General features: G+C 36.3%; 1 protein-coding gene and 1 pseudogene across 12 annotated transcripts in view; one reads left to right on the forward strand and one right to left on the reverse strand.

Moving 5' to 3' along the window:
* Positions 1–24818, forward strand: part of EFCAB5 (EF-hand calcium binding domain 5) — a 184280-nt gene that overhangs the window by 41201 nt on the left and 118261 nt on the right. For all 12 annotated transcript variants that reach the window (XM_049637931.1, XM_049637930.1, XM_049637933.1 and 9 more), the window contains one exon: positions 12071–12647. In XM_049637931.1, the coding sequence (XP_049493888.1) occupies positions 12071–12647 (577 nt within the window). The remainder of the gene's footprint in view (positions 1–12070; positions 12648–24818) is intronic.
* Positions 9122–9481, reverse strand: LOC125927538 (40S ribosomal protein S20-like; annotated as a pseudogene).

The following is a 24818-nucleotide window of genomic DNA, read 5'->3' on the forward strand; positions in this document are numbered from 1 at the left end:
CCTGCTCCAAAACTAGAGGGCAGGGTGAAGCCATTTCCACCTCTACTGCAGGCACACTCACGCACACCACACTGATCCACCCCGGTAAGCTAAGCAGCGCCACCTAGGGGAGAATGGAGCCATTACACCAAGCCCCTCTCAACTGCGCCCTCTAAGCACACTCCCCACAAGACCAACACAAGTCACTTCACCTGCTTAGTGCATGGAATATAGAGGGCTTCATAGTTTCAGTTCTAGGCAAAACTGGGTGTAACTTTACTTGGGTTTCATTAGTTTGCTGGTTCAGTTATTTGTTCGTTTTCTTTGCTTCTGTTTTTGCTTAAATTATTTTCTTTTTTTCTTTCTTTCTCTTATATACATGAAGGGAAAATTTTATTTTTATTTTTTACTTTATTTTTATTTAAAAATTTTTTAAATTCCATTTCATTTTCTTTATTTCATTACATAATTTTTTTAATTTGTAAATTTTTTCTTACTTTTATCTTATTTTTTCTTTTCCTTCCTTTTTTTCTCTATTCTATCAAGCATCTTTCAACAAGCAGACCAAAATACACCTAGGATCTAGCTTCCTTTATTTGATTTTTTGTTTTGTTTTTTATTTTTTAATTTTAATTTTTAATTTTAATTTTTTTCTTCCTCCAAAATGACAAAATGAAGGAAATCACCCCACAGACAGAATAAGAAGAAATGACAGCCAGGGGCTTAATCAACACAAATATAAGCAAGATGTCTGAACTAGAACTGAGAACCACTAGCTGGGGTTGAAAACTAGAATTGAGAACCACTAGCTGGGGTTGAAAAAAGAATAGAATCCCTTTCTGTGGAGATAAAAGAAATAAACCATAGTCAGAATGAAATTAAAAATGCCATAATTGGGATGCAATCTCAAATGGATGCCATGATAGCAAGGATGAAGCAGAGCAGCAAATCAGCGATATAGAAGATAAAATTATGAAGAATAATGAAGCAGAAAAAAGAGGGAAACAAAGGCAAAAGATCACTATACAAAACTTAGAGAACTCAGTACTTATTAAAAAGGAATAACATCTGAATCATAGGAGTCCCAGAACATGAAAAGAGAGAAAAAGGGGCAGAAGGTTTATGTGAGCAAATTATAGCAGAAAACTTTCCTAATCTGGGGGAAGTACACAGACATCAAAATCCAAGAAGCATAGAGAACTCCCATTAGATTCAACAAAAATCAACCATCACAAGGCACATCACAGTCAAATTCACAAAATACACAGACAAGGAAAGAATTGTGAAAGCAGCAAGGGGAAAAAAGTCCTTAACCTATAAAGGAAGACAGATCAGGTTCACAGCAGACCTATCCACAGAAACTTGGCAGGCCAGAAGAGTGACAGAATATATTCGACATGCTGAATCAGAAAAATATGCAGCCAAGAATTCTTTATCCAGCAAGACTGTCATTCAAAATAGGAGAGATAAAGAGTTTCCTAGACAAAAACTAAAGGAGTTCGTGACCACTAAACCAGCCCTGCAAGAAATTTTAAGGGGGACTCTTTGAGTGGAGAAAAGACAAAACAAAACAAAACAGACCAAAAGCAACAAAGACTAGAAAGGACCAGAGAACATCAACAGAAACACTAACTCTACAGGCAACAAAATGGCACTAAATTCATATCTTTCACTACTCACTCTAAATGGACTAAACCCTCCAATCAAAAGACATAGGGTATCAGAATGGATAAGGAAACAAGATCCATCTATATGCTGCTTACAAGGGACTCATTTTACACCTAACGATGGCTTCAGATTGAAAGCAAGGGGATGGAGAACCATCTATCATGCTAAAGGACATCAAAAGAAAGCCAAAGTAGCCATTCTTATATCAGACACACTAGATATTAAAATAAAGACTAACCATAGATGAAAAGACATTATATCATAATTAAGGGGTCTATCCACCAAGAAGATCTAACAACTATAAATATTTATGCCCCCAACTTGAGGTCCCCAAATATATAAATCAATTAATCACAAATATGAAGAAACTCATCAATAATAATACCATAATAATAGGGGACTTCAACACCCCACTTACATCAATGGACAGGTCATCTAAGCACAAAAGCAGCAAGGAAACAATGGCTTTGAATGACACACTGTACTGGATGGACTTAACAGATATATTCAGAACATTTCATCCTAAAGCAGAAGAATACACATTCTTCCTGAGTGCACAGGTAACATTCTCCAGAAAAGATCACATACTGGGTCACAAATCAGCCTCAACAAGTACAAAAAGATTGAAATAATACCATGCATATTTTCAGACCACAACCCTATGAAATTCAAAATCAACCACAAGAAAAAAACTGGAAAGACCATGAATACTTGGAGATTTCAGAACATCCTACTGAAGAATGAATGGGTTAACGAAAATATTAAAGAGAAAATGAAAATAGGACAGCCCAAAACCTCTGGGATGCAGCAAAGGTGGTCATAAGAGGGAAGTGTATAGCAATCTAGGCCTTCCTAAAGAAGGAAGAAAGGTCTCAGAAACTCAACCTAATGTTACACCTTAAGGAGATGGAAAAAGAACAGAAAATAAAGCCCAAAACCAGCAGAAGGAGGGAAATAATAAAAATTAGAGCAGAAGTCAATGATTTGGAAATTAAAACAACAAAACAACAACAACAACAACAGTAGAACAGATCAGTGAAACCAAGAGCTGGTTCTTTGAAAGAATTAACAAAATTGATAAACTCCTAGCCATATTGATCAAAAAGAAAAACAAGAGGACACAAATAAATAAAATCACAAATGAAAAAGGAGAGATCACAACCAACACTACAGAAATACAAACAGTAATAAGAGAATATTATGCCCAATTATATGCCAACAAATTGGGCAATCTGGAAGAAATGGACATATTCCTAGCAACATATCAACTACCAAAACTGTAACAAGAAGATATGGAACATATGAACAGACCCATAACCAGTAAAGAAAATGAATCAGTAATCAAAAATCTCCCAAAACATAAGAGTCCAGGGCCAGATGGCTTTCTAGGGGAATTCTACCAAACATTTAAAGAAGAGTTGACACCTATTCTTTTGAAACTGTTCCAAAAAGTAGAAATGGAAGGAAAACTTTGAGACTCGTTCTTTTTTTATTTTATTTTTTTAAATTTATATCCAAATTAGCATATAGTGCAACAATGATTTCAGGAGTAGATTCCTTAATGCCCCTTACCCATTTAGCCCATACCCCCTCCCACACCCCCTCCAGTAACCCTCTGTTTGTTCTCCATATTTATGAGTCTCTTCTGTTTTGTCCCCCCTCCCTGTTTTTATATTATTTTTTGTGTACCTTCCCTTATGTTCATCTGTTTTGTTTCTTAAAGTCCTCATATGAATAAAGTCATATGCTTTTTGTCTTTCTCTGACTGACTAATGTCACTTAGCATAATACCCTCCAGTTCCATCCACGTAGTTGCAAATGGCAAGATTTCATTCTTTTTGATTGTTGAGTAATACTCCATTGTATACATACACCACATCTTCTTTATCCATTCATCCATCGATGGACATTTGGGCTCTTTCCATACTTTGGCTATTGTTGATACTGCTGCTATAAACATGGGGGTTCATGTGTCCCTTTGAAACAGCACACCTGTATCCCTTGGGTAAATACCTTGTAGTGCAATTGCTGGGTTGTAGGGTAGTTCTATTTTTAGTTTTTTAAGGAACCTCCATACTGTTTTCCAGACTGACTGCACCAGCTTGAATTCCCATTCAAAACTCATTCTATGAGGTCCGCATTACCTTGATTCCAAAACCAGACAAAGACTAAAACGGAGAACTATGGACCACTAAAAAGGAGAACTATGGATCAATTTCCCTGATGAACATGGATGCAAAAATTCTCAACAAGATACTAGCAAACTGGATCCAACAATACATTAAAAGAATTATTCACCACACACACAAAAAAGGATAAGACTCACATGATCCTCTCAATAGCTGCAGAAAAAGCATTTGACAAAATACAATATCATTTCTTGATAAAAACCCTTAAGAAAGTAGGAATGGAAGGACCATACCGCAAGATCATAAAGGCCATATATGAAAGACCCACTGCTAATATCACCCTCAATGGAGAAAACCTGAGAGCTTTCCCCCTAAGGTCAGAAACACAAGGATGTCCACTTTCACCACTGCTCTACAACATAGTGTTGGAAGTCCTTAGCCTCAGCAATCAGACCATTCAAAGAAATAAAAGGTATCCACATCAGCAAGGAGGAAGTCAAACTTTCACTTTATGCAGATGACATGAACTGTACATGGAAAACCCAAAAGTCTCTGCCAAAAAACTGCTAGAACTGATAGATGAACTCAGCAAACTTACGGGATATAAAGTCAATGTACAGAAATCATTTGCATTTCTATATACCAATAATGAAGCAGCAGAAAGAGAAATCAAGGAATGATTTGTAAATGATCCCATTTATAATTTCACCAAAAACCATAAAATACATAGGAAGATACTTAGCCAAAGAAGTGAAAAATCTATACACTGAAAACTATAGAGAGTTCATGAAAGAAATTGAAGAAGACACACAAAAAATGGAAAAATATTCCATGCTTACAGATTGGAAGAATAAATATTGTTAAAATGTCAATGCTACCCAAAGCAATATACATATTCAATACAATTTCTATCAAAATAACACCAGCATTCTTCACAGAGCTGAAGAATGTTTAAGATAAACAATCTTAAAATTTGTATGGAACCAGAAAAGACCCAGAATAGCCAAAGCAATCCTGAAAAAGAAAACCAAAGCTGGAGGCATCACAATTCTTGACTTCAAGCTGTACTACAGAGCTATAATCATCAAGATAGTATGGTACTGGCACAAAATCAGACACTCAGATCAGTGGAACAGAATAGAGACCCAGAAATGGACCCACAAATGTTATGGCCAACTAATCTTTGACAAAGGAGGAAAGAATATCCAATGGAAAAAAGACAGTCTCTTCAGCAAATGGTGTTGGACAGCGATATGCAGAAGAATGAATCTGTACCACTTTCATACACCATACACAAAAATAAATTCAAAATGGATGAAAGACCCAAACATAAGACAGGAAACCGTCAAAATCCTAGAGGAGAAAACAGGCAAAAGCTTCTTTGACCTGGGCCACAGCAACTGCTTACTTGACATGTCTCCAGAGGCAAGAGAAACAAAAGCAAAGATGAACTATTGGGACCTCATCAAGATAAAAAACTTCTGCACAGAGACGGAAACAATTAGCAAAACTAAAAGGCAACCGATGGAATGGGAGAAGATATTTGCAAATGACATATCAGATAAAGGGTTAGTATCCAAAATCTATAAAGAACTTATCAAACTCAACACCCAAAAAGCAAATAATCTAGTGAAGAAATGGGTGGAAGACATGAATAGACACTTTTCCAAAGAAGACATCCAGATGGCTAACAGACTCATGAAAACATGCTCAACATCACTCACCATCAGGGTAATACAAATGAAAACCACAATGAGATAACCACCTCACACCTGTCAGAATGGCTAACATTAACAACTTAGGCAACAACAGATTTTGGCAAAGATGCAGAGAAAGAGGAACTTTCTTATTGTATCTTTTGATGGGTAAAAGTTACTAATTTTGATGAAGTTCAGCTTACCTATTTTTTCTTTAGTATGCTTTTGATGTCCTATCCATGAAGTCATTGTCAAATCCAGTGTAATAAAGATTTTCCGCAAGTTTTCATCTGACAGTTTTATAGTTTCAGCTCCTAAATTTAAATCTTTAAATAAATTTGTGTTCATTTTTGTATATGGTGTAAAGGTCCAGCTTTCCACCTCCTTTGCATGGGATATCCAGTTATCCTAGCATCATTTGTTGAAAAACTGTTCTTCCCTCATTGAATGGGCTTGGAACCTATTGAATATATATACATACACATATTTACTTACATATATAAATATATATATGTAGATTTATTTCTGGGCTGCCTATTCAATTCAGCCGGTCTAGGTCTGTCCTTATGCCTCTACCATACTGTTTTATTTTTTATTTTTTATTTAAAAAAATTTTTTTAACGTTTATTTATTTTTGAGACAGAGAGAGACAGAGCATGAACGGGGAAGGGTCAGAGAGAGAGAGGGAGACACAGAATCTGAAACAGGCTTCAGGCTCTGAGCTGTCAGCACAGAGCCTGACACGGGGCTTGAACTCACGAACCGCGAGATCATGACCTGAGCCGAAGTTGGACACTTAACCGACTGAGCCACCCAGGCGCCCCTCTACCATACTGTTTTAACTACTTTAGCTTTGTAGTATGTTTCAAAATTGAGTAATGTGAATCTCCCAAGTTTATTCTTTTTAAAAAGACTCTTTTGGCTATTCAGGGTCATTTGCAACTCCATATGAATACAAGGACCAGCTTATCCATTTCTTTGAAAGAGACAATTGGAATTTTGATAAAATTGCATTGAATCTATAGATCCCTTTGAGTAGTATTTATATCTTTACATGTTAAGTCTTCCTATCCATGAACACAGGATTCTTTTCATTTCTGTATGTCTGTAATTTTTTTCAGCAATGGTTTGTAGTTTTCAGCATTCAAGTCTTCCATCTCTTGGTTAGATTTATTCCTAAGTCTATAATTCTTTTAGATGCTACTGAAAAAGGAGTTGCTTTCCTAAACACAGAAACACAGAAACACAACTGACTTTGTGTGTTGGTATTGTATCTTGCAAACTTGCCAAATTCATGTATTAGCTCTAGTAGCTTTTTTTTCAAGATATTCTATATAGAGGGTCATCTCATCTGTAAATATAGGGGTTTTTTTTCTTTCTGACTTGGATGCCTTTTAATTCCTTTTTCTTTTAATATCTCTCTAATATCTCTGGCTAGAACTTCCAGGACAATGTTGAATAGCAGCCGTGAAAGTGGGTATCCTTGTCTTTTTCCTGATCTTAATTAAGTCTTTCACCACTGAGTATGATATTAACTGTGGGTTTTTAAATAAATATCATTTATTATTTTGAGGAATTTCCCATCTGTTCCTAGTTTTCTGAGAAGTTTATTTTATTTTATTTTATTTTATTTTATTTTATTTTATTATCTTATTTTTAAATCATGAAATGGTGTTGGGTTCTGTCAAATACCTTTTCTACACCAATTGAGATGATTATGTGTTTTTTCTTCCCCCTTCATTCTATTTCCTTTTCTTGTAATGTCTTTATCTGCTTTTGGTATCAGAATAATGCTGGCCTCATAGAATGAATTAGAAATTATTCTGTCCCCTTCAATTCTTTGGGAAGATCTTGGTAAGGATTGATTTTAATTCTTTAAATGTTTGATTGCACTGGGGAAGCAATATGGTCCAGACCTTTTCTTTGTTGGCAGAGTTTTGATTCCTAATTCAATCTCCTTACTTGCTGAAGTATGTTGAGATTTTCTATTTCTTTTTGAGTCAGTCTAGATAACTTTTGCGTTTCAAGGAATTTGTCCATTTATTCTAGGTTATTCTTTTTATCTCTGTGAGATTGGTGATAATGTTTCCATTTTCATTTCTTAATTAATTATTTTATTGAAGAGAGAGCACCCATGAGTTGGGGAGAGGGACAGAGGGGCAGAGGGAGACGGAGAGAGAGAATCTTAAGCAGGCTCCAAGCTCAGCACAGAGTCTGACATGGGGCTTGATCCTACAATCCTGGGATCATGACCTGAGCCCAAATCAAGAATTGGACACTCACCTGACTGAGCCACCCAGGCACCAAATTCATTTTTTGTTTTAGTTATTTGTGTCTCTTTTATTCTTTGCCAGTCTAGCTAAAGGTTTGTCAATTATGTTGATCTTTCCAAAGAACTAACTTTTGATTTTATTGATTTTCTCTACTGTTTCTCTATTCTCTATTTTGTTTATCTCCACTCTAATCTTTATTATTTCTTTCCTTCTGCTTCAGTTCTGAGTTTATTTTGCTCTTCTTTTTTTAGTCCCATAAGATATAAAGTTAGGTTATTGATTTTGATGTTTTTTTTTTTTTTAACGTAGTCACTTACACTTATAAATTTCCCTTTGAGCACTGCATTCACTGCATCCTATAAGTTTTGGTATGTTGTGTTTTCATTTTCATTCATCTCTAAGAATTCTCTATTTCCCTTCTGATTTCTTCTTTGGCTCATTTGTGTTTAAGAGTGTATGTTTTAATTACCACAGATTTGTGATTTTTCCAGGTTTTCTTTTGTTATTGATTTCTAACTTCATCCTGCTTTGGTCAAAGAAGATGCTTTATGTGATATCTGTGTTTTTAAGTTTATTGAGATTTGCTTTATGGCCTAACATATGGTCTATCTGAAGGATATCCCATGTGCATTTGAGGAGAATGTGAATTCTGCTTTGTTGGGTAAAATGTTCTCTATATGTCTGTTAGGGATAGCTAGTTAATTTTTGTATATGATGTGAGGTAGAGGTCCAACTTAATTTTTTCCCCATGTGGATGGCCAGTTGTTATAGGCATCATTTGCTGAAGAGAAAAAATTTTCCGTTTTGAATGACCTTGGCACCTCTGTCGAAAATTAGTTGGTCATGGGCATATGGGTTTAGTTCTGGACTTGTAATTCTTTTTTAAAAAAATTTTTTTAATGTTTATTTTTGAGGGAGAGACAGAGCATGAGTGGGGGAGGGGCAGAGAGAGAGGGAGACACAGAATCCAAAGCAGACTCCAGGCTCTGAGCTGTCAGGACAGAGCCCGATGTGGGGCTCGAACCCACAAACTCTGAGATCATGACCTGAATCAAAGTTGGACACTCAACCGACTGAGCCACCCAGGCGCCCCTGGACTTTTAATTCTATTACATATACTTATGCCTAACCTTATTCCAGTGCCAAAATTTTTATAGTTTTCTTCATATTGGTCTTAACACATTTTTTGTTAGGTTTATCTGTAGATATTTTCAAGTTTTGTTGCTATTATAAGAAGAAATTTTGAAAAATTATATTTTTAATCAGTTATTGCTAGTACCCAGGATATCTCTATCCCTATCATCCATCTATCTATCTATCTATCTATCTATCTATCTATCTAACAAATGATAAACAATTTCTTAAAAATGTCGATTTAAGCATATGCAAAGGTGACTTCAACCTCAACTGGCTCAATACTGATGGAACTAATTTGTTTAATGATATCAGAAGGCCTGTGCAAATCAATGAGTTGCTTATGGATCCTCATCTGAAAATGATCCCAAGTCTTAGAACCTTCGTCACAAAGAGTTTTTCTTACAGTGATTCTCAAAGTTTTGGTAGGCATCTGAACTGGTCCTTTCACTTTGCAATTCTTTACTTTTGCTCTTCTGATCAAGTAAGCCAGCACATACCTTCTCCAAAGATTTTACATTGTGGTTGGTTAGAGTATTCTAATTTCGTGAATTGCCACCTCTGGTTCCATGGGTGTCTTCCCAGCATCTTTAAAAGCCATGGCTGCAGTGGATTTCCTGATCAACTTGTTCCTCTGAGACAGTCAACAGCAGTGAGTCAGGAGCAGGAGCCAGATGTCCAGAGCTTTACTATAGTGCCGACTGCATCTTCCTCAAAAGACTTTTGTATTTTAATCATGTATCTTGCATTGATTATTTGGTGCTTTAAAAAAATTGTGATAAAATGCACATAATATAAAATTTACCATTTAAACTATGTTGGGGTGTACAGTTCAGTGTCATTAAGTAAATTCACATGTTGTACAATCATCACCACTATCTAGTTCCAGCAATTTTTCATCATTCCAAACAGAAATTCCATTTAGTAAGCCTTTTAAAGTGCAAGATTTGTTTCTTTCTTCAGGGTTACAAGATTTTCTTGCATTATCTCTTTGAATATTCCCTTGTCTCTATACTCTTGACTCACTCCATTTAACACTTGTATAAGATGAATATTAAAAGTTCTGGATCTATCCTCCTTTCTCTTTGCCTTTTTTATCTGCTTTGGCTTAGCATTCCAGTTTGCTCGTTAGTTGTTCAGTATTTTCTGATCTTCAAGTCAATGTATTGATGGTTTTGTTGGCAACAGTAATTCTTTTTCATTCCCAAGTGATTTCTCTTTTTTTTTGGTTCATTTAGTTTCTTTTTTAAAGATCATGACCTGAGCCTAAGTCAGATGCTTAATGGACTGAGCCACCCAGACACCCCTAGTTTCTTTTTTAAAATAAACTATTATTGTTTATTTTTAAATAGTGAAGTCTGTCAGAAATTCATTTTGTCTCTATGTAGAGGCATTATCCTGCCTCTCTAGCCCAAACCCGCTTGTCCCAGTACAGGGGTGAACACCTCTGATGCCTGATGGTTAGCTCACATGGGGATGAAGGTACACAAATGGTCAGTGATTCCCCTGCTACCCATATCCACATCCTTTAAACTTGGGGTGCCTCAAAGTTGCCCCCCAATTTCACAGTGATTTTCTCTTGTTTTTTTTTAATCCTATAGTTTTATCAATCAATCTGATTCTCCCTATCTTACATTTTTCAGAAAAGTTCAAAAGTTCTGACTACTGAAGACCCCCTTCATAATTGCCATGATTGACAGTTTTCTCATGTTTATATTACACACACACACACACACACACACTTTTTAGTCATTTCTAGGTATTTTAGTAGATAGGGGATGTAAGTGCCTGTTCTTACTCTACTCTCTTGGTCTAATATCTCCATATTGCATTTAAAGATTTTTAAAAAATGTTTATTTATTTTTGAGAGAGAGAGCGAGAGAGCAGCAGCAGCAGCAGCAGCAGAGAGAGAGGGAGCAGCAGAGAGAGAGGGAGACAGAAGATCCAAAGCAGGCTGTCTGCTGTCAGTGGAGAGACGGATGCAGGGCTCAAACTCACGAACCGTGAGATGATGACCTGAGCCAAAGTTGGACACTTAACCAACTAAGCCACCCGGGTGCCCCACTCCATATTGCATTAAAAATTTTTTTTAAATATTTATTTATTTTTGGGAGACAGAGAGACAGAGTGCAAGCAGGGGAGGGGCAGAGAGAGAGGGAGACACAGAATCTGAAGGAGGCTCCAGGCTCCAAGTTGTCAGCATAGAGCCTGACGCTGGGCCTGAATCCTCGAAGTGCGGGATCATGACCTGGGCCAAAGTCGGACGCTTAACTGACTGAGCCACCCAGGCACCCATATTGCATTTTTAAAATGAAAATCTGGAAGAGGCTGGAAATAACAAGACTCTCTTCAAGAGAGAGTAGACTCTCTTCACTGCCTACTCAGCAGAAATTTACTCACCTTTTTGCCTGACAACTAAACCTCAATTCTGTAGCAGGTGGAAATCACTTGATACCATAGAACTTGTTCTTTTTTTAAATTAATTAATTTATTTTGAGAGAGAGAGAGAGAGAGAGAGAGAGAATCCCAAGCAGGCTCTGCACAGTGCAGAGCCCAAATTCACGCACACGGTAAGATCATGACCTGAGCTGAAACCAAGAGTCAGGCGCTTAACCAACTGAACCACCCAGGTGCCCCCAGAGAACTTGTTCTAACCCCTAACATGAAGGAATAACTTATGATTAGTCAAAATTATTCATAGTAATTCTTTTTCCCTTTACCAGTTACTGGTCTAGGGGTAGACATGCAACTGAATAAGGCCAATGAAATGTAAAGGAAAATCTTAGAGTAGCAAGTCTGAGGTATTCTATTCTTATATAATAAAACAGAACCATAAGAGGAAAAATCCCCTTTGTTCTCAAATCTCTTCCTTTAAAAGGATGCTGGGAGCTACAATAGCTATCTCGTGAGCCTCAGGTACAAGCACAAAAAATTAATAAAGAACAATTGAAGCAGGCTATGTACTTAATGAAAAACAGTGAGCTGCTGAATGACATCTGATTAAGTCAACAATTAATGTCCTTATGCTTAAAGTCACGGTTACCTGATTTTCTGTTATGTTCAGTTGTGTTTGAATACACCATGTAAATAGATGTAAAAAAAACTTTTTAAAAATAATATTCTAAAGTAACATAGATTAAAATCTACTTCTAGTATTTCTTACATTTCACTTTTTTTTTTTCCTCCTCAGAAATACACTTGGAAGAGCAAACAAAAGCCTCAACTGATTTAATAAAGGACTCTGACACTAATGTCTCAAAGAATTTTGTGGTTAGAAAACCTGCCAAAGTGATTTTCAACTTAGATCCAGATGTACTGAATTCAAAGCTAGAACAGCCATGGAAGAAAAATTTTTACAAAAGAGTGGAGGCAAGAGCCCAGGCAATGCAGCAGAAAATAATAAATAAGGATAATCTGAAGAAAGAACTAGAAAAAAAGGCTGAAAAAAAATTCCCTAGGAATAATTTGGCCAAAGAGTGGTTTAATACTGAAAACATGACACTTAAAACTCGTGCATATTTGCTTGACAAACTTCTACCCACCTTAGTTCCTGGAGTGGAAAAAATGTTAATGCAAGTGGAAAAGAAGAAACTTTGGGCAGAAGCTGATATTACAACCAAGTTTGATCCAATTAATCATTTGGGGGAATATTTAATGAGAAACAATCCTTATTATATCAAAGACTCAGGAATGTCTGGTTATCAGAGGGTGATGAGGGATGTCACGGAAGAACTGAAGATACATGTTCCCAATACTATTGGCAACAGGTACAGTTTGATATATGTAATTTTTTTTTTTGAGAGAGAGATAGAGCAAGCATGAGAAGGGAGGGGCAAAGAGAGAGAGAAGGGGACAGAGAAAGCGCAGAGAAAGGCGCTGACAGCAGAAAGCCCAATGTGGGGTTTGAACTTACAAACCATGAGATCATAACCTGAGCTGAAGTCAGTTGCTTAACTGACTGAGCCACCCAGGCTCCCCATAATTTGTTATATTTTCAGTTGATGATCTAGGTCCTTTCGTTGAAAGGAAGTAGAATAATAACATAATCATACAAATAGGACTTAAATATTCAAAAAGTATTTATTGAGCTGCTAGTATGTGCTTCACTATTTATGAGGCACTATGAAGATTAATGAAGCATATTAAATAAATTCCTTGAATTTGTGGATTTAGTTATCTTACTATGATCCAAAGTATATATTTATTTGTTTACCATCTGTCTCCCTGCACTGGAAAGTAAATTACATGAGAGCAGGGACTTCTTAAAAATTTAACTTTTCAGATAGGCAGCATATTCACCTGGTTTAAATTCAAAATGTATTAATAGTTATACAGTGAAAAGTTTCTCATCCATTCTTATCCTCCTTGTACCCAATACTCCACCTCTGCCATAAATAACTAGTGTTCTTCATTTTCAGTGGGTTTTTTTCCAGTTTCTTTATACATACAGAAGCAAATGCAAATTTGGATTCTAAATTTTCTTCCTTTATATAAGAGCATCTGAGTTACAAATATTTTCTTCTGTTTTTATTTATCTTTTGTCATGCAGAAGATATTATTTCTATGTGGTTGAATTTATTTACTTTCATTTTATGACTTAGAGTCATTGTTACATTTCAAGATATTAAAAGAATCCTCCCATGTTTTCTTCTGGAGTTTTAATATTTTAATTTCCATTTTAAGTATTGATCCATATGGAATTTATCCTAATATAAGATGTAGATATGAATCCAACTTTTTCCTTTTCCAAATGGTTACATAGTGATCCCAACAACTGTCGAATAGTGTATTTTGCCCCACTGTTTTGAGATGAAATTTTATTACTAAATTCCTGTATATTTTGGAGTGTATTTCTGGGTTTTTCTATCCTATCCCTCTGACTATCTCCCTGTTCATGCACCACACCACACTGCTTGAATCATTGAGACTTTTAAGTATACAGACAGCCCCCAATTTACACTTAGGATTTTTTGACTTTACAATGGTGCGTAAGGGGTATGTGTTCAGTAGAAACTGTACTTTGAATTTTGAATTTTGATCTTTTCCTGGGCTAGCAATATGCAGTATGATGCTCTCTCATGATGCTGGGCAATGGCACTGAGCCACAACTCCCAGTCAGCCATGTAACCATGATACCCTTCATGGTATCATACACTTACATACATTACATACATATATATCATAGACTTAACATACGTTACATACACACATATCATACACTTACATACATTACATTACATGCATTACATACATACACTTATAACCATTCTGTACCCATACAACCATTCTGTTACTCGCTTTCAGTACAGTATTCAATCAATTACATGAGATAATGAATATGTTTTTAAAGTTTATTTATTTTGAGAGAGAGAGAGAGCATGAGCAGGGGAGGGGCAGAGAAAGAGACAGAGAGAGAAAGAGAATCCTAAGTAGGCTCTGCACTGACAGTGTGGGGCTCGAACTCACAAACTGCAAGATCATGACCTGAGCCAAAAACAAGAGTTAGACACCCAACTGACTGAGTCACCCAGGTGCCCCAAGATATTCAACACTTTATGAGATAAGCTTTGTGTTAGATGATTTTGCCCAAGTGTAGACTAATGTAAGTGTTCTGAGCACATTTAAGGTGGGCTTAGGCTAAGCTGTGATGGTGGGTAGTTTAGGTGTATTAAATGCATTTTCAACTTAGGATATTTTCAACTTATGATGGGTTTATGTGACAAAACCTTATCATAAGTCAAGGAAGATCTGTATTTCAATAAATCTGACTGTGCTGGTCCTTATTATTTATTCTTCTTTTATTCTAGTGTTTTTACTTAAAAAAAATTTTTTTTAATGTTTATTTTTGAGACAGAGACAGAGTATGAATGGGGGAGGGGCAGAGAGAGAGAGGGAGACACAATCCAAAGCAGGCTCCAGGCTCTGAGCTGTCAGCACAGAGCCCGACATGGGGCTTGAACCCACGAGCTGTGAGATCATGACCTGAGCCAAAGTCAGACGCTCAACCGACTGAGCCACCCAAGCGCCCCTCTAGTGTTTTTACTTTTCAATATGAACTTTAGGGTTCATTCACCTACTTGAAAAAAAAAAAAAGAACAGAAAAACAAACCTTATAGGAATGTTTATTGAAATGTTTAAATTTATTTATTAACTTAGGGCAAATCAGCATCTTTAATAATGATGTGTTTCTGAAAACACATGTCTTTTCATTTGCTCATCTTATTTTGTATCTATCATTGTTGTCTTAAAGTTTTGTTTTTTTTCATTAGGCTTACATCTCTTGTTAAACTTATTACTAGTTATTTTATTATTTTTTATTCCCATTGTAAATGGGAATTTTTTATTTTATTACATTTTCTATTTATATGTAGTTTCTATTTATATCTATTAAATTCTGTATATTTTTATACGCTACTACCTTACTGAGTGTGACTGTTTATAGAATAATTTTAGTTGATTATTTGGGTTTTCTAGTGAGGCAACCATATTATCTGCAAATAATAGGAGTTTTCGTTCTTTTCCAATTTTTATACTTGTATACATTTAATATCTTCCTCTTAGCTTGTTATGTTATTTTCAATACAATGTTAAATAATTGTGATGATATGGGCATCCTTGTCTTGTTTATGACTTTGGTAAGGATGATTTTTATATCACTACCTCACCATGAACAGTTTTTTAAAACTATATATTAATGTCATAACTCTACTCCATTTGGATCTGAAAAAGGTATATTTTATTACATTAAAAAAGTGTGCCTAATTCCTACATTATAGAGTGATTATTTTATTTTATTTTATTTTTATTTTATTATTTATAAGTGTATCTACCTCCCTCTGGTAACTATTAATTTGTTCTCTATAGTTAAGAGTCTGTTTCTTGGTTTGTCTCTCTCTCTCTCTCTCTCTTTTTTCTTTGATTATTTTTCTCTTAAATTCCACATATGAGTGAGATCATATGGAATATGTCCTTCTCCCACTGACTTATTTTGCTTAGCACTATACTCTCTAGCTCTATCAACATCATTGCAAATGGCAAGATTTCGTTCTTTTTTATGGCTGAAGAATATTTCATTCTATATATATAACACATCTTCTTTATCCATTCATCAATTGATGGATGCTTGGGCTGCTTCCATAATTTGGCTATTGCAAATAATACCGCAATAGACATTGGGGTGCATGTATCCCTTTGAATTAGGGTTTCTGTATTCTTTGGGTAAATAGTAGTGTAATTTGTGGGTTGTAGGGTAGTTCTATCTCTCACTTTTTGAGGAACCTCTATACTGTTTTCTACAGTGGCTGCACCAGTTTGCATTCCCACCAACAGTGCACACAGGTTCCCTTTTCTCCATATCCTCATTGTTTCCATGTCCTGTTGTTTCTGGTGTTGTTAATTTTAGCCATTGTGACAGGTGTGAGGTGATATCTCATTGTAGTTTTAATTTGCATTTCCGTGATGATGAGTGATGGTGAGCATCTTTTCATGTGTCTGTTGGCCATCTAGATATCTTCTTTGGAGAAATGTCTGGTCACGTCTTCTGCCCATTTTTTAATTGTATTATTTATTTTTTAGGTGTTGAGTTTTATAAGTTCTTTATGTATTTTGGATATTAACTCTTTATTGGATATGTCACTTGCAAATATCTTCTCCCATTCCATAGGTTGCCTTTTAGTTTTGTTGATTGTTTCCTTTGTTTTGTAGAAGCTTTTTTAGTGTATTTTTTGTTGTTGTTGTTTCCCATGCCTCAGGAGACATATCTAGAAAGAAGTTGCTACAGTTGATGTCAAAGAAGTTATGGCCTGTGTTCTCTTCTAGGATTTTTATGGTTTCTAGGTCTCACATTTAGGGTTTTAATCCATTTTGAATTTATTTTTGTGCATGGTGTAAGAAAGCGGTCCAGTTTCATTCTTTTGCATGTTGCTGTCCAGTTTTCCCAACACCATTTGTTGAAAAGACAGTCTTGTTCTCATTGGATATTCTTTAACTCCTTTTTAAATGTTTGGTAGAATTAACCTGTGACGCCATTTGGTTCTGGACTTTTGTTTTGGGAGAGTTTTTTGATTACTGATTCAATTTCATTACTGGTGATTGGTCTGTTCAATTTTTCCATTTCTTCCTGCTTTGGTTTTGGTAAGTTTTATGTTTCTAGGAATTTATCCATTTCTTCCAAGTTGTCTAATTTGTTGACAAATAGGTTTTCATAATATTCTGTTAGAATTGTTTGTATTTCTGTGGTGTTGGTTGTTATTTCTCCTCTTTCATTAGTAATTTTGTTTATTTGTGTCCTCTCTTTTTAAAATGAGAGGAGTATCAATTTTGTTGACATCTTCTTTCTTTATTATGAAAATTCTGTGGGTTTATCTATTTTATTGTTATTTTTAAAATTAAAAACATTTTTTTGATTTCAGGAATAGAATTTAGTTATTCATCACTTTATATAACACCTAATGCTTACCCCAACAAGTGGCCCTCTTAATGCCCATCACCCATTTAGCCCACTCGCCCACCCAATATGCCTCCAGCAACTCAGTTTGTTCTCTGTATTTGAGAGTCTCTTATGGTTTCTCTCTCTCTGTGTTATTATATTAGTTTTGCTTCTTTTCCCCTAGGTTCATCTATTTTGTTTTTTAAATAACACATATGAGTGAAATTATATGATATTTGTCTCTCTCTGACTGACTTATTTTGCTTAGCATTATACCCTCCAATTCCACCCATGTTGTTGCAAATGGCAAGATTTCATTCTTTTTGATCACTGAGTAATATTTCATTATATATATATATATAATGTAGGAGTAATGTAATATATATATATATACACACACACACACACCATATCTTCTTTATCCACTCATCATTCAATGGACATTTGGGCTCTCTCCATACTTGGGCTATTGTTGATAGTGCTGCTATAAACATTGGGGTGCATGTGCTCCTTTGAATCAGCATTCTTGTATCCTTTGGGTAAATACCTAGTAGTGTAATTGATGGGTTATAGGCTAGTTCTATAGGTCATAGGCCTATAGGTCTATAGGTCATAGGCTAGTTCTATTTTCAACTTTTTGAGGAACCTACATACTGTTTTCCAGAGTGGCTGTACCAATTTGCATACCCACCAGCAGTGAAAAAGGGTTCCGCTTTTTCTGCATCCTCACCAACATTTGTTGTTTCCGAGTTGTTAATTTCAGTCATTCTGACAGGTGTGAGGTGGTATCTCATTGTGGTTCTGATTTGTATTTCCCCGATGATGAGTGATGTTGAGCATCTTTTCATGTGTCTGTTAGCCATCTGGATATCTTCTTTGGAAAAGTGTCTATTCATGTCTTCCACCTATTTCTTAACTGGGTTGTTTTTTTGGGTGTTGAGTTTGATAAGTTCTTTATAGATTTTGGATACTAACCCTTTATCTGATATGTCATTTGCAAATATCTTCTCTCATTCCGTCGGTTGCCTTTTAGTTTTGCTGATTGTTTCCTTCGCTGTGCAGAAGCTTTTTATCTTGATGAGGTCCCAATGGTTCATTTTTGCTTTTATTTCCCTTGCCTCTGGAGACATGTTGAGTAAGAAGTTGCTGTCGCTGAGATCAAAGAGATTGCTTCCTGTTTTCTCCTCAAGGATTTTGATGGTTTCCTGTCTTACATTTAGGTCTTTCATCCATTTGGAGTTATTTTTGTGTATGGTGTAAGAAAGTGGTCTGGGTTCATTCTGCATGTGGCTGTCCAGTTTTCCCAACATCATTTGCTAAAGAGGCTGTCTTTTTTCCATTGGATATTCTTTCCCGCTTTGTCAAAGATTAGTTGGCCATATATTTGTGGTCCATTTCTGGATTCTCTATTCTGTTCCATTGATTTATGTGTCTGATTTTGTGCCAGTACCATACTGTATTGATGATTACAGCTTTGTAATACAGCTTAAAGTCTGGAATTGTGATGCCTCCAGCTTTGGTTTTCTTTTTCAGGATTGCTTTGGCTTTTCTGGGTCTTTTCTGGTTCCATACAAATTTTAAGATTGTTTGCTCTAGCTCTGTGAAGAATGCTAGTGTTATTTTGATAGGGATTGCATTGAATTGCATGTAGATAGCTTTAGGTGGTATCAATATTTTAGCAATATTTGTTTTTCCAATCCATGAGCATGGAATGTTGTTCCATTTCTTTGTGTCTTCTTCAATTTCTTTCATAAGCTTTTTATAGTTTTCAGTGTATAGACCTTTTACCTCTTTTGTTAGGGTTATTCCTAGGTATCTAATGTTTTTTGGTGCAATTGTAACTGGGATGGAGTCCTTGATTTCTCTTTCTGCTGTTTCATTATTGGTGTATATAAATGCAACTGATTTCTGTTTGTTGATTTTATATCCTGTGATTTGTTGAATTCATGGATCAGTTTTTGCAGTTTTTTGGTGGAGTATTTTGGGTTTTCCACATACAGTATCATGTCATCTGTAAAGAGTAAAAGTTTGACTTCCTCCTTGCTGATATGAATGCCTTTTATTTCTTTGCATTGTCTGATTGCTGAGGCTAGGACTTCCAACACTATGTTGAATAGTAGTGGTGAGAGTGGACATCCTTGTCATGTTCCTGACCTTAGGGGGAAAGCTCTCAGGTTTTCTCCATTGAGGATGGTATTAGTGACGGGTCTTTCATATATGGCCTTTATGATCTTGAGGTACGATCCTTCTATCCCTACTTTCTTGAGGGTTTTTTTTCAAGAAAGGATGCTGTATTTTGTTAAATGCTTTTCCTTCATCTCTTGAGAGGATCATGTGATTCTTATCCTTTTCTTTTTTTTTTTTATTAATGTGATGTATCACATTGATTTGCAGATATTGAACCAGCCCTGCATCCCAGGAATAAAATCCCAGTTGATTATGGTGAGTAATTCTTTTAACGTATTGCTGGATCTGGTTTGTAGTATCTTGTTGAGAATTTTTGCATCCATGTTCATCAGGGAAATTGGTCTGTAATTCTCCTTTGTAGTGGGGTCTTTGTCTGGTTTTGGAATCAAGGTATTGCTGACCTCATAGAATGAATTTGGAAGTTTTCCTTCCATTTCTACTTTTTGGAACAGTTTCAAAAGAATTAGGTGTTGACTTTTCTTTAAATGTTTGGTAGAATTCCCATGGAAAGCCATCCGGCCCTTGACTTTTGTTTGTTGGGAGATTTTTGATTACTGATTCGATTTCTTTACTGGTTATGAGTCTGTTCAAATGGTCTATTTCTTCCTGCTTCAGTTTTGGTAGTTTATATGTTTCTAGCAATATGTCCATTTCTTCTAGATTTCCCAATTTGTTGGCCTATAATTGTGCATAATATTCTCTTTTTATTGTTTGTATTTCTGTGGTGTTTGTTGTGATCTCTCCTCTTTTATTTGTGATTTTATTTATTTGGGTTCTTTCCTTTTTCTTTTTGATTAATCTGGCTAGGGAATTATCAATTTTGTTAATTCTTTCAAAGAACCAGCTCCTGGTTTCATTGATCTGTTCTACTATTTTATTTTGTTTTATATGATTGATTTCTGCTCTGATCTTTATTATTTCCCTTCTTCTGCTGGTTTTGGGCTTTATTTTCTGTTCTTTTCCCACCTCTTTTAGGTGTAATTTTAGGTTGTGTAGGCCTTCTTTAAGAAGGCCTAGATTGCTATACACTGCCCTCTTATGACCACCTTTGCTGCATCCCAGAGGTTTTGGGCTGTCCTGTCTTAATTTTCATTGGCTTCCATGTACTTTTTAATTTCCTCTTTAATTTCTTGTTAACCCATTCATTCTTTAGTAGGATGTTCTATAATCTCCAGGTATTCATGGTCTATCCAAATTTTTTCTTGTGGTTGATTTCAAGTTTCATAGTGTTGTGTTTGGAAAATATGAATGGTATGATCTTAATCTTTTTGTACTTGTTGAGGGCTGATTTGTGATCCAGTATGTGATTTATGATGGAGAATGCTCAATATGCACTCAGGAAGACTGTGTATTCTGCTGCTTTAGGATGAAATGTTCTGAATATATCTGTTAAGTCCATCTGGTCCAGTGTGTCATTAAAAGCCATTGTTTCCTTGTTGATTTTGTGTTTAAACGATTTGTCCATTGCTGTAAGTGGGGTGTTGAAATCCCCTACTATTATGATATTATTATTATTGAAGAGTTTCTTCGTGTTTGTGATTAATTGATTTATATATTTGGGGACCTCAAGTTGGGGGCATAAGTATTTACAGTTGTTAGATCTTCTTGGTGGATAGACCCCTTAATTATGATATAATGCCCTTCTTCATCTCATGTTAGTCTTTATTTTAAAATCTAGTCTGTCTGATATAAGTATGACAACTCTGGCTTTCTTTTGATGTCCATTAGAATGATAGATGGTTCTCTATCCCCTTACTTTGAATCTATAGGTGTCTTTAGGTGTAAAATGAGTCTCTTTAAAAATTTTTTTATTTATTTTTGAAAGAGGGAGAGACAGAGCATGAGCAAGGGAGGGCAGAGGGAGAGGGAGACACAGAATCCAAAGCAGGTTCCAGGCTCTGAGGTGTCAGCACAGAGCCTGATGTGGAGCACAAACTCATGAACCATGAGATCATGACCTGAGCCAAAGTCAGATGCTTAACCGAGTGAGCCACCCAGGCATCCTTAAAGTGAGTCTCTTGTAAGCAGCATATAGATGGGTCTTATTTTCTTATCCCTTCTAATATCATATGTCTTTTGATTGATTGCATTTAGAGTGAGTACTGAAAGATATGAATATAGTGAAATTGTGTTACCTGTAGAGTTGCTGTTTCTGGTGATGTTCTCAGTCCTTTCTAGTCTTTGTTGCTTTTGGTCTCTTTTGTTTTGTTTTGTCTTTTCTCCACTCAAAGTCTCCCCTTTAAAATTTCTTGCAGGGCTGGTTTAGTGGTCACAACTCCTTTAGTTTTTGCTTGTCTAGGAAACTCTTTATCTCTCCTTCTATTTTGAATGACAATCTTGCTGGGTAAAGAATTCTTGGCTGCATATTTTTCTGATTCAGCATGTTGAATATATCCTGCCATTCCTTTCTGGCCTGACAAGTTTCTGTGGACAGATCTGTTGTGAACAAGATCTGTCTTCCCTTGTAGGTTAAGGACTTTTTTCTCCTTGCTGCTTTCATATTCTTTCATTGCCTGTGTATTTTGTGAATTGACAATGATACACTTTGGTGATGGTCAGTTTTTGTTGAATCTAATGAGAGTTTTCTGTGCTTCTTGGATTTTGATGTCTGTGTCCTCCCCCAGATTAGGAAAGTTTTCTGCTATAATTTGCTCACATAAGCCTTCTGCCACTTTTTCTCTCTCTCTTCATGTTCTGGGACTCCTATGATTCGGATGTTATTCCTTAAAAAAAATTTTTTTTTAATGTTTATTCTTGACAGAGAGAGAATGAGAGAGCATGAATAGGGGAGGGGCAGAGCGAGACAGGGACACAGAATCTGAAGCAGGCTCCAGGCTCGGATGCGGGGCTCAAACTAACGAGCCGTGAGATCATGACCTGAGCTGAAGTCAGACGCTTAACTGACTGAGCCACCCAGGCACCCCATGGGTGTTATTCCTTTTTAATAAGTACTGAGTTCTCTAAGTTTTGTATTGTAATCTTTTGCCTTTGTTTCCCTCTTTTTTTCTGCCTCATTATTCTCCATAATTTTATCTCCAAATCACTGATTCACTGCTCTGCCTCATCCATCCTTGCTTACACAACATCTATTCAAGATTGGTCTTGGTTATTCCATTTTTAACTTTGGCCTCCCTTGATTTTAGTTATTTTATTTCTGTAGAAAGGGATTATATGGTATATTCTATTCTTTTTTCAACCCTAGCTAGTATTGTTATAATTGTGGTTTTAAATTCTAGTTTAGACATCTTACTTATATCTGTGTTCATTAAATTTTTTGCCATCATTTCTTCCTATTCTTTCTATTGGGGTGAATTCCTTCTTCTTGTCATTCTGGAGGGCAGAAGAATTAATAAAATAAAAAATTAAAACTAAAAAACAAAACAAATAAATCACATAAAGGTAGCTAGACCCTAGGTGTGTTTCCATCTGCTTGTTGAAAGAAGCTTGATAGAATAGAGAAAAAAGGGAAAGGTAAGAAAAAAAGTTAAGAAAATTTTTAAAAATTAAAAAAATATATAGAATAAAATGAAATAAAGAAAATAGAATAAAAATTTTTTTAAATAAAAAATAAAATAAAATAAATAAAAAATAATATGTTCTTTCTGAATCCAAGAAAGAGAAAGAAAATAAAGAAAAAAAAAACAATTTAAGCAAAAACAGAAGCAAAGAAAACGAGCAAATAACTGAACCAGGAAACAGAATGAAACCCAAATGAAGTTATATCTAGTTTCCTCTAGAACTGATATAAAGCCCTCTATAGTCCATACACTAAGCAGGTGGAGTAACTTGTGCTGGTCTTGTGGGGCATGTGCTTGGAGGGCACAGTTGAGTGGTACTTCATGTAATGGCTCTGTTCTCCACTAGGTGGCGCTGCTTAGCTTAGTGGGGTGGATCAGTGCAGGAGGCATGTGCATGCGCAGAAGTAGAAATGGCCTCACCCAACCCCAAAGTCTCTGGTGCAGGAACTTGACATTCTCACTGACCCAAGATCAAGCACCCCTCCTTTGTCTCAGGCCTCCATCCATTCCCCACCTCTACCCTATCTGTGTCCAAGCTGTCACCAGCCAGGTGACACCTCCCTCCAGAGTTTTATCTCCGATGGGGAAGTGTTTCAAAACCCCACACTTCAGAAACCCCTGTGGCTGGACATGAGCCAGCTCTTTGAGGGAGGGTCTCACTGAGCAATGGCTGGATGCTGGCTTGCCCCAGAAAACGTTCATGTGATCACACAGCAGCAGAGTTTCAGAGAGTATGGTAAATCACAACACACAGCCAGTGCCAGGTTTCACCACACTCTGGCATCTTTGTTCCAATACCAGCAAATGTGGCTGCTCTCTGTTGTCTGCTGGGACCTTTGCCCACAGGGTGGCTGTATCCTCTCTACCAAATTCACTCCAAGCAGGGGAACCACTCCTCCCCGTGTGGCACATGGACCCCCGCAGACCACACTGCCTGCTCCTGGGGATTCACCCTACTTCCTCACCAGAGCACCACCAGGCACTGAGCTCCCAACCTTCAGACTCTGTGCTCCACTGTTTATAGAATCCAGGTAGTATTGAAACCCTCTCTTTTCTCCCCATCAAAGGTTTTGGGGCACAGATTTCTTGTTCAGTCCCCTGTGAGTGTTTTCACTCTTTCTCTCTCTTTCTCTCCAGCTACTTTTGGGGAGAGTGCTTTTCCTGCATGACACTGTTGTGCTGCACTCTCCCCAATTCTCTTTCTCTCTCTGCCCTCTCTCCACAAAAATGGCTCCCTACACTCCACAGCTTTTCTCTCCCACAATTTACCTCTCTGTACCGTGTACCTGCCAAGTTCTGTGGCTCAAGTTATGCAGATTGTTGTGTTAGTCCTCAGGTCAATATCCTAGGTATTCAAATGGCTTTGTGCTGACTAGCTGCATTTCAGGGATGAGACAAGCTCAGAGTTTCCATACTGCTCTACCATCTTAACTCCTCCCCCACCCCCAATTTTGCTGACCTTTTCAAAGAACCAGCTCCTGGTTTCATCTGTTCTATTGTTTTTAAATTTTAAAAATTCATTTATTTTTTCAAACCGAGGTCTCACATATTTATTACCGAAGCAACCTACTGAAGCATAGTAAGAGAAAATCATTTCCCTGGATAAAACACGTCTGTTGTTTAGGTAGCAGCAATATTTACAGAGTCCCAAGATACAAGTACATGCCCTTCATGTAGCATAAATATGTGTGCCATCTCATGTGTGATCCCTTATAGTCCCAGCTTGGTTATTCTCTGATGCCTCCTCTTGAAGTTGTACATGATTTTATTACCAGTTTTCATCTGATTCCACTGAAGAATGGAAT

The sequence above is a fragment of the Panthera uncia genome, chromosome E1 (assembly GCF_023721935.1).
Source record: "Panthera uncia isolate 11264 chromosome E1, Puncia_PCG_1.0, whole genome shotgun sequence".
Lineage (NCBI taxonomy): Eukaryota > Metazoa > Chordata > Mammalia > Carnivora > Felidae > Panthera > Panthera uncia.